The 11483-nt window shown below is 36.0% G+C and overlaps 1 protein-coding gene across 2 annotated transcripts in view; it reads right to left on the bottom strand.

Moving 5' to 3' along the window:
- Nucleotides 1-887: 887 nt before the first annotated feature.
- Nucleotides 888-11483, bottom strand: part of TTK (TTK protein kinase) — a 49442-nt gene continuing 38846 nt past the window's right edge. For both annotated transcript variants that reach the window (XM_049896042.1, XM_049896050.1), the window contains 4 exons: nucleotides 11052-11228; nucleotides 3678-3762; nucleotides 3227-3324; nucleotides 888-1840 (listed from right to left, as the gene is read on the bottom strand). In XM_049896042.1, coding sequence (XP_049751999.1) covers nucleotides 1754-1840; nucleotides 3227-3324; nucleotides 3678-3762; nucleotides 11052-11228 — 447 coding nt within the window. In that variant the 3' untranslated portion in view covers nucleotides 888-1753. The remainder of the gene's footprint in view (nucleotides 1841-3226; nucleotides 3325-3677; nucleotides 3763-11051; nucleotides 11229-11483) is intronic.

The raw sequence follows: 11483 nt of genomic DNA, 5'->3' as shown, positions 1-11483 counted from the left end.
AGGTGAGAGAGCACTCAAGTACTTGCACAGTTTTTCTCCTCAGAAGTAGAGAAGAGCAGTCAATTTAAAAATGGTGGGAACTATGCTGGGCATAGCATTTATCTAAAACTGAGGGGAAAGAGGGCCTCTTCTGTATTCGTCTAGGATTTCTCAAACAAGGAAACTTCAGCTTCCTAGATTTGGACACATGTAGGAAAATTTTATGATATGAGGATTTTCTTTTTCTTTCTTCCTATGTTAGTAACTATCCCTCACCTAAATTTATACTTTATACAGGATTTCTTAGACTTAAGACTGAAAGGAGACCTAGGAGATCATTCAGTCCATTCTTTTAATTTTACTAATAAAGGAAAATAGGTTCCAAAGATATTTGGTGGCTTGCCAAGCCCCAGAAAGCTTTCCAGATAAAAGGCTAAGATTACAGCTGAACCCTTTCCTGTGTTCCTTCCACCTAGTCAAACTGTTTAACGACTCACTAATACATGCATATTCTTCAGAGAAAAAAATGTTAAACATTCAGAAAACCCTGTCAAAGAATGCTCTTTTATTTAGCCTAGGCACAGTAGAGGGGAACATGAAGTTGCCAATGAAAATTTTTATCAAATACCAGCAAATACTAGCCCCTGAAATTCAGTGCGTATATAAGATTATTTACTATAAAGACTATCAAACTAGTAGAATACCGATGCCACACTTCACTTTGATTTGATATCTCAAATGCCTTTTGTAACTTACTCAATGTTAGGAAGGAGCTGATTCAATCTGGATAAGATGTTCCAGGAAACATGTGAATCCAGGTAAGAGTTCTCAGTTGCTTAATTTCAAAGGAAACAATTCCACTTCCAGAGTGAGATTTAAAGATTGAGTTATTTATTCTAGGCCAACAAGTACTATTTTGAGGTGACAGATACAACTTTTGAATGTTTTAACTCTTAACAAGACAAGCATTCAAAAAATGGGTTTTATATACAGTAAATTTCAAGATTATTTAAAAAAAAAAAGAAAAGGCATTTTTCAAGGAGACCATCTGGAATAAATTTTTGACTTCCAGGTTGGATTTGTACAATGTCTTCTCCATGAGCAGGTTTGCAGAACTATGGCTTCAACTTGAACAGAAGGCTAGTTATGTATTACATGACATTAACTTAAAACCAAGAACCCTGAAAACCCATAACCCAGGTTAAAATTTAGGGCAAACAATACTATATGGTGTTACCTTTAATTAAGTCATGAGATTCAGTCAAGAGACTCTGGAACCACATTTGTAATTACCCATCACCAAGCAAATCATACATGAGGGCATGCCACAAAATCCAGAGTGACACTCTAAACACAAAAACGATAGATACTATCAAAGGGTAAATTGAAAGAGCCATGCCAACAATATATTTGCTTTCAGAAAATAATTTTATGACTTTGACATTTTAGTGTCATTTTATTCTACAAAGCTTTATTTACATAGTTCTTTAGAATATATTTCAGTTATCCCCCCTATTGCAAAGGTAAAATGACAAATAGATTATATATACAGGAAAGCATAGAACAGATAAAAACAATTCTACAATGTATATACAGTGCCATTAATGGTTGTTATTTTTACAGTCTTCTTCTGGGGATAATCTACTGAATTTTTCTCCCGATAACATTTCAGAACGAAGTAGTCTTTAAGAGTAGATTTCCAAAGAGGGTCAGGAGTACAACAGTTCAATATTATTTTAGAGGTGTTATTTGACAGTCTATGGGTAGCTGCAAATCACTTTTTACCCCATTGTTTTTCAAAAGGATTGGATGATGAAGAAGAATCATGACTTTTACCACTACTGTACTGCTCATATAAAGTCTGAAATGAAAAATACACAGATCTGTTTATAATGTTTTAAGTTCAATGTATTATCAGATTAGTAAAGGTTAACTCTACATATTCTAAACGTAATACATTTCTTTCTCTTGTTATTACAATTGAAACTGAGTGATAACAGATCATTTTAAACACCTGGCTTGGCTTTTCTCTAAGAGAAATGTAACACAGCTGTTAGTAAACATGTATATGAACCTCCAAACCTTTCTGGATTCCCTTTACCTCTGCTTAAATGAAGTCTGTCTTATATAAATTCCTATAGTATAAAACATACCCATTAGGAAACTTTATACTACTTTCAGATAATACTTAATCTAATGAACAGGAGACTTTAAAATACACAAATTGTTATATAAATAAGCATAATTAGGTATATTAAAATCTATGCATTTAAAAAAAGATCTAAGGCTCAGCCCACATCTAATTTATGAAGACGACAGACATCTTTGTCCTCAAAGGTAACTAATCCACCTGAATTTTATTTATAAAAGGATTTATACATAGGTAGATATTTAAAATATGAAGATATTAAATATAGAGCAAATTTATAAAACATATATTGTCCAATTTTAATTCCTAAAGCCATTGACTCATCTGGAAGCACCTGAGAAAACTTAAGGAATTTTTTTCTTTTTCTCATATGAATGCAAATATAATAGTGAATCTGTAGTAAATTTCTTCAGAAATGTGTCCATATTTTGACACCTTAGACTCGCTTTACCCCTACCTAGACAGCTAAGAAATTGTTAGTTTGAGCTCTCCTAATTTTATAATAATGATAACCGAACTATATTAGTAATGGCCCAGTTAGGTAAACCAGTTTACGGTTGTTAGGTAAGCAAGTTGGTATTCATTGAGTTCTAGAAATGACTAGATGTTTGATAAAAATGAGGTCTGAAAATCATGATATAAACAAGCATCGGAAGGTTGAAAGGCTTGAGATATTTGCTTTGAAAATATATTAATTGCTACGTACAACTTCACAGAAGTCACTACATGTGACAAACACTGTGACTTCTCTAAGATGGTTTAAGAAAAAAATTGACTAGAAGGAACGAATCCAAAAGCCATGTTAAGCATGGTTTTAAAAGACATTCCTTTATTGAATTTATTTCACTTGAGAATAAATTCAAAAGACAGAAATCTTTTGAATATACTTTATGTGACAATACTGTTTACACAATAAGAATGTAAATCAAAGAATCTATTAAAAAGCATATGTTAAGTATTTAAATATAGAAACATATTTCATGACATATCAGATGAATGGACCAACTTTTCTTTGGGCTACCTATTTCTTTGCATGTCTAACACGCTGAACTACATAAAACATTTAAAATTATGCAGATATAGAATAAGCATACTTACTCTAGCAGCTTTCAAAATAGAGTTAGGAGAATTCAGATCAACAAGTTGACCCAGAACATACTTCATTTCTTCAGTATTACCCTTACCCACCTGGTTACCTGTAAGATAAATATAATAAATAACACAATGGTACCAATAAGAAAAAAATAAAAAATAAAGTGGCATGTAAATATGTAAATACACATTCTGATTAACAACATAATAATCGGCATTCTTTATCACTGATGATAGCCCCTTACCTAGGACAAGTAAAAATAAATGCCAGCAAGTAAAGAAAGACAATTTTATTTACTTTACCATTTAACATAATAAGAACTCCTTTAAGAGAAGAGGCAGGCTGGGCAAGAGTAGCCAATTCAGATTCTGTTTTTGTCACAGTTAAAAGGCTGTTTACATTAGTATTCTGGTTACAAATAGATTTGTTTTTTTTTAAAAAAAAAAAAAGATGTACCTGGATGAGTTTGAATTTGAACATACGGATGTACCAAAAGCTCAGGAATGGATATCCTCTGTTTAGGGTCCCTTATCAAACAACACTATAAAAATAAAGATCAGACTATTAGAAGGGCGGAGCCAAGATGGCGGACTAGGCAGACGCTACCTCGGATCCCTCTTACAACAAAGACACGGAAAAACAAGTGAATCGATCACATACATAACAATCTATGAACCCTGAACAACAAACACAGATTTAGAGACGGAGAACAAACTAATACGGGGAAGCAGGGATTGTTTCCAGAGCCTGGAGCCAGCGTACCAGTCAGGTACGGCACAAGCACAGAGACCTGCTCCACCCCCCTGAACTAACCCCAGGAGGGGGACCAGCCGGTTCCACGGGCGGCGTAGGACGCAGCCGGTAGGAGAAGTCCCCGGGAGGCAGTGACTGATCTTGGAGCAGAAAGAGCAGCATCCGAGCCGGGGAACCGTCCTGCAGGGATTTGGACTGGACACAGCGGATTTTCTGGAAAAACTAGTTTCCCAGTGATGGCTCGGAGACAACAATCCATATCAAACCACTTAAAGAAGCAGACCATGACAGCTTCTCCAACCCCCCAAACAAAAGAATCAAAATCTTTCCCAAATGAAGATACAATCTTGGAATTATCAGATACAGAATATAAAAAACTAATTTACAGAATGCTTAATGATATCACAAATGAAATTAGGATATCTGCAGAAAAAGCCAAGGAACACACTGATAAAACTGTTGAAGAACTCAAAAAGATTATTCAAGAACATACTGGAAAAATTAATAAGTTGCAAGAATCCATAGAGAGACAACATGTAGAAATCCAAAAGATTAACAATAAAATAACAGAATTAGACAACACAGTAGGAAGTCAGAGGAGCAGACTCGAGCAATTAGAATGCAGACTGGGACATCTGGAGGACCAGGGAATCAACACCAACATAGCTGAAAAAAAATCAGATAAAAGAATTAAAAAAAATGAAGAAACCCTAAGAATTATGTGGGACTCTATCAAGAAGGATAACCTGCGGGTGATTGGAGTCCCAGAACAGGGAGGGGGGACAGAAAACACAGAGAAAATAGTTGAAGAACTCCTGACAGAAAACTTCCCTGACATCATGAAAGACGAAAGGATAGCTATCCAAGATGCTCATCGAACCCCATTTAAGATTGATCCAAAAAGAAAAACACCAAGACATATTATCATCAAACTCACCAAAACCCAAGATAAACAGAAAATTTTAAAAGCAGCCAGGGAGAAAAGAAAGGTTTCCTTCAAGGGAGAATCAATAAGAATATGTTCTGACTACTCAGCAGAAACCATGCAGGCAAGAAGGGAATGGGATGACATATACAGAACACTGAAGGAGAAAAACTGCCAACCAAGGATCCTATATCCAGCAAAACTCTCTCTGAAATATGAAGGCGAAATTAAGATATTTACAGACAAACACAAGTTTAGAGAATTTGCAAAAACCAAACCAAAGCTACAAGAAATACTAAAGGATATTGTTTGGTCAGAGAACCAATAATATCAGATATCAGCACAACACAAGGTCACAAAACAGATCGTCCTGATATCAACTCAAATAGGGAAATCACAAAAACAAACAAATTAAGATTAATTAAAAAAAATATATATATATATATACATATAACAGGGAATCATGGAAGTCAATAGGTAAAAGATCACAATAATCAAAAAGAGGGACTAAATACAGGAGGCATTGAACTGCCATATGGAGAGTGATACAAGGCAATATAGAACAAGTTAGGTTTTTACTTAGAAAAATAGGGGTAAATAATAAGGTAACCACAAAAAGGTATAACAACTCTATAACTCAAGATAAAAACCAAGAAAAACGTAACGACTCAACTAACATAAAGTCAAGCACTATGAAAATGAGGATCTCACAATTTACTAAGAAAAACGCCTCAGCACAAAAAAGTATGTGGAAAAATGAAATGGCCAACAGCACACATAAAAAGGCATCAAAATGACAGCACTAAAAACTTATTTATCTATAATTACCCTGAATGTAAATGGACTAAATGCACCAATAAAGAGACGGAGAGTCACAGACTGGATAAAGAAACACGATCCATCTATATGCTGCCTACAAGAGACACACCTTAGACTTAGAGACACAAACAAACTAAAACTCAAAGGATAGAAAAAAGTATATCAAGCAAACAATAAGCAAAAAAGAAGAGGAGTAGCAATATTAATTTCTGACAAAATAGACTTTAGACTTAAATCCACCACAAAGGATAAAGAAGGACACTATATAATGATAAAAGGGACAATTGATCAGGAAGACATAACCATATTAAATATTTATGCACCCAATGACAGGGCTGCAAGATACATAAATCAAATTTTAACAGAATTGAAAAGCGAGATAGATACCTCCACAATTATAGTAGGAGACTTCAACACACCACTTTTGGAGAAGGACAGGACATCCAGTAAGAAGCTCAACAGAGACACGGAAGATCTAATTACAACAATCAACCAACTTGACCTCATTGACTTATACAGAACTCTCCACCCAACTGCTGCAAAATATACTTTTTTTTCTTGCGCACATGGAACATTCTCTAGAATAGACCACATATTAGGTCATAAAACAAACCTTTGCAGAGTCCAAAACATCGAAATATTACAAAGCATCTTCTCAGACCACAAGGCAATAAAACTAGAGATCAATAACAGAAAAACTAGGGAAAAGAAATCAAATACTTGGAAAATGAACAATACCCTCCTGAAAAAAGACTGGGTTATAGAAGACATCAAGGAGGGAATAAGGAAATTCATAGAAAGCAACGAGAATGAAAATACTTCCTATCAAAACCTCTGGGACACAGCAAAAGCAGTGCTCAGAGGCCAATTTATATCAATAAATGCACACATACAAAAAGAAGAAAGAGCCAAAATCAGAGAACTGTCCCTACAACTTGAACAAATAGAAAGTGAGCAACAAAAGAATCCATCAGGCACCAGAAGAAAACAAATAATAAAAATTAGAGCTGAACTAAATGAATTAGAGAACAGAAAAACAATCGAAAGAATTAACAAAGCCAAAAGCTGGTTCTTCGAAAAAATTAACAAAATTGATAAACCATTGGCTAGACTGACTAAAGAAATACAGGAAAGGAAACAAATAACCCGAATAAGAAATGAGAAGGACCACATCACAACAGAACCAAATGAAATTAAAAGAATCATTTCAGATTATTATGAAAAATTGTACTCTAACAAATTTGAAAACCTAGAAGAAATGGATGAATTCCTGGAAAAACACTACCTACCTAAACTAACACATTCAGAAGTAGAACAACTAAATAGACCCATAACAAAAAAAGAGATTGAAACGGTAATCAAAAAACTCCCAACAAAAAAAAGCCCTGGCCCGGATGGCTTCACTGCAGAGTTCTACCAAACTTTCAGAGAAGAGTTAACACCACTACTACTAAAGGTATTCCAAAGCATAGAAAATGACGGAATACTACCCAACTCATTCTATGAAGCCACCATCTCCCTGATACCAAAACCAGGTAAAGACATTACAAAAAAAGAAAATTATAGACCTATATCCCTCATGAACATTGATGCAAAAATCCTCAACAAAATTCTAGCCAATAGAATCCAACAACACATCAAAAAAATAATTCACCCTGATCAAGTGGGATTTATACCAGGTATGCAAGGCTGGTTTAATATCAGAAAAACCATTAATGTAATCCATCACATAAATAAAACAAAAGACAAAAACCACATGATCTTATCAATTCATGCAGAAAAGGCATTTGACAAAGTCCAACACCCATTTATGATAAAAACTCTTACCAAAATAGGAATTGAAGGAAAATTCCTCAACATAATAAAGGGCATCTATGCAAAGCCAACAGCCAATATCACTCTAAATGGAGAGAACCTGAAAGCATTTCCCTTGAGAACGGGAACCAGACAAGGATGCCCTTTATCACCGCTCTTATTCAACACCGTGTTGGAAGTCTTAGCCAGGGCAATTAGGCTAGACAAAGAAATAAAAGGTATCCGGATTGGCAAGGAAGAAGTAAAGTTATCACTATTTGCAGATGACATGATTATATACACAGAAAACCCTAAGGAATCCTCCAGAAAACTACTGAAACTAATAGAAGAGTTTGGCAGAGTCTCAGGTTATAAAATAAACATACAAAAATCACTTGGATTCCTCTACATCAACAAAAAGAACACCGAAGAGGAAATAACCAAATCAATACCATTCACAGTAGCCCCCAAGAAGATAAGATACTTAGGAATAAATCTTACCAAGGATGTAAAAGACCTATACAAAGAAAACTACAAAGCTCTACTACAAGAAATTCAAAAGGACATACTTAAGTGGAAAAACATACCTTGCTCATGGATAGGAAGACTTAACATAGTAAAAATGTCTATTCTACCAAAAGCCATCTATACATTTAACGCACTTCCGATCCAAATTCCAATGTCATATTTTAAGGGGATAGAGAAACAAATCACCAATTTCATATGGAAGGGAAAGAAGCCCCGGATAAGCAAAGCACTACTGAAAAAGAAGAAGAAAGTGGGAGGCCTCACCTTACCTGACTTCAGAACCTATTATACAGCCACAGTAGTCAAAACAGCCTGGTATTGGTACAACAACAGACACATAGACCAATGGAACAGAATTGAGAACCCAGACATAGATCCATCCACGTATGAGCAGCTGATATTTGACAAAGGACCAGTGTCAATTAACTGGGGAAAGGATAGCCTTTTTAACAAATGGTGTTGGCATAACTGGATATCCATTTGCAAAAAAATGAAGCAGGACCCATACCTCACACCATGCACAAAAACTAACTCCAAGTGGATCAAAGACCTAAACATAAAGACTAAAACGATAAAGATCATGGAAGAAAAAAATTGGGACAACCCTAGGAGCCCTAATACAAGGTATAAACAGAATACAAAACATTACCAAAAATGATGAAGAGAAACCCGATAACTGGGAGCTCCTAAAAATCAAACACCTATGCTCATCTAAAGACTTCACCAAAAGAGTAAAAAGACCACCTACAGACTGGGAAAGAATTTTCAGCTATGACATCTCAGACCAGCACCTGATCTCTAAAATCTACATCATTCTGTCAAAACTCAACCACAAAAAGACAAACAACCCAATCAAGAAGTGGGCAAAGGATATGAACACACATTTCACTAAAGAAGATATTCAGGCAGCCAACAGATACATGAGAAAATGCTCTCGATCATTAGCCATTAGAGAAATGCAAATTAAAACTACGATGAGATTCCATCTCACACCAGCAAGGCTGGCATTAATCCAAAAAACACAAAATAATAAATGTTGGAGAGGCTGCGGAGAGATTGGAACTCTCATACACTGCTGGTGGGAATGTAAAATGGTACAACCACTTTGGAAATCTATCTGGCGTTATCTTAAACAGTTAGAAATAGAACTACCATACAACCCAGAAATCCCACTCCTGGGAATATACCCTAGAGATACAAGAGCCTTCATACAAACAGATATATGCACACCCATGTTTATTGCAGCTCTGTTTACAATAGCAAAAAGTTGGAAGCAACCAAGGTGTCCATCAACGGATGAATGGGTAAATAAATTGTGGTATATTCACACAATGGAATACTACGCATCGATAAAGAACAGTGACGGATCTCTGAAACATTTCATAACATGGAGGAACCTGGAAGGCATTATGCTGAGCGAAATGAGTCAGAGGCAAAAGGACAAATATTGTATAAGACCACTATTATAAGATCTTGACAAATAGTAAACCTGAGAAGAACACATACTTTTGTGGTTACGAGGAGGGGAGGGAGGGATGGTGGGAGAGGGTTTTTTATTGGTTAATCAGTAGATAAGAACTGCTTTAGGTGAAGGGAAAGACAACACTCAATACATGGAAGGTCAGCTCAATTGGACTGGACCAAAAGCAAAGAAGTTTCCAGGATAAAATGAATGCTTCAAAGCTCAGCGGAGCAAGCGCGGGGGTCTGGGGAACATGGTTTGAGGGGACTTCTAAGTCAATTGGCAAAATAATTCTATTATGAAATCATTCTGCATCCCACTTTGAAATGTGGCGTCTGGGGTCTTAAATGCTAACAAGCGGCCATCTAAGATGCAGCAATTGGTCTCAACCCACCTGGAGCAAAGGAAAATGAAGAACACCAAGCCCACAAGGCAACTAAGAGCCCAAGAGACAGAAAGGGCCACATGAACCAGAGACCTACATCATCCTGAGACCAGAAGAACTAGTTGGTGCCCGGCCACAACCGATGACTGCCCTGACAGGGAGCACAGCAGAGGACCCCTGAGGGAGCAGGAGATCAGTGGGATGCAGACCCCAAATTCTCATAAAAAGACCAAACTTAATGGTCTCACTGAGACTGGAGGAATCCCGGCGGCCATGGTCTCCAGACCTTCTGTTGACACAGGACAGGAACCATCCCCGAAGACAACTCATCAGAAATGAAAGGGACTGGTCAGCGGGTGGGAGAGAGATGCTGATGAAGAGTGAGCTAATTATATCAGGTGGACACTTGAGATTGTGTTGGCAACTCTTGTCTGGAGGGGGGATGGGAGGACAGAGAGAGAGGGAAGCCGGCAAAATTGTCAAGAAAGGAGAGACTGAAAGGGCTGACTCAAGACGGGGAGAGTAAGTGGGAGTAGGGAGTGAGATGTATGTAAAATTATATGTGACAGACTGATTGGATTTGTAAACGTTCACTTGAAGCTTAATAAAAGTTATTAAAAAAAAAAAAAGATCAATTTTTTAGGACAAAGCAGGTGTTCTGATGTGATGTTCATACAGTATTTTTCCAAATTGTACCATATTATAGAAGTTGCTTTCTAGGTATCCCACTCAACAACTAGATTATTTCGCCTAAATCACTCTTACAAAATCGTCAAGTATTCAAAAATTTTAAGCACCTTCAAAGTGAAATTAACATGCCCTAAAAAGCTAATTGAGTAAACAATTCCTTTCATTAGACTAGTTATATCCAAGCCAGTTATATGATCTCAATCATTTCATGTCTTTGTTTTACTCAATTAATTATATGAAATATTATCTTTCCACATCCACATAAAATCAAAAACCAAAACCAAACCCATTACCAACAAGTTGATTCCCACTCATGACGACCGTGTAGGACAGAATAGAACTGCCCCATAGGGTTTCCAAGGAGTGTCTGGTGTATTTGACTTGTCAGCCTTTTGGTTAGCAGCCAAGCTCTTAACCAGTGCGCCGCCAGGCCTCTCCCATAACCATGTACTCGAGGGCAATTATTAAGATTACCTTTAACACATCTTGAAGATCTTTCTCTGGAATATCAGGAAATGCAATTTCATGATTAGGGTCAATTATGGCATGTAATTTAGAAATCTGATTAATTATGTGCTGGAATGGTGTTTTCCCATAAGTCATATAATACAGAATGCATCCTAAGGACCAAACATCGCTTTTAGGACTTATCTAAAAAAAAAAAAGGGTGCTGTTATTTTAATACAAAATGTAAAGAACATTTTATAATCACACACGTATGTATGTATACATATATATATAATATTTAAAATCGTAATTAAATCTCAATGACTATGCAAGGTGCATGGCAATGAAATTAAGTACAAAACATCTTTTTCTAGTTTGGCTATCTCAAAAGCGACGAATTTCACTTTAAATCTGTCAACAAACCATAATCAAAAATTTTCAACTAAAAAAAATTAAATT

This window comes from Elephas maximus, chromosome 1 (genome assembly GCF_024166365.1).
Source record: "Elephas maximus indicus isolate mEleMax1 chromosome 1, mEleMax1 primary haplotype, whole genome shotgun sequence".
Taxonomy (NCBI): Eukaryota; Metazoa; Chordata; class Mammalia; order Proboscidea; family Elephantidae; genus Elephas; species Elephas maximus.
This window is presented reverse-complemented; position numbering and strand designations above follow the sequence as displayed.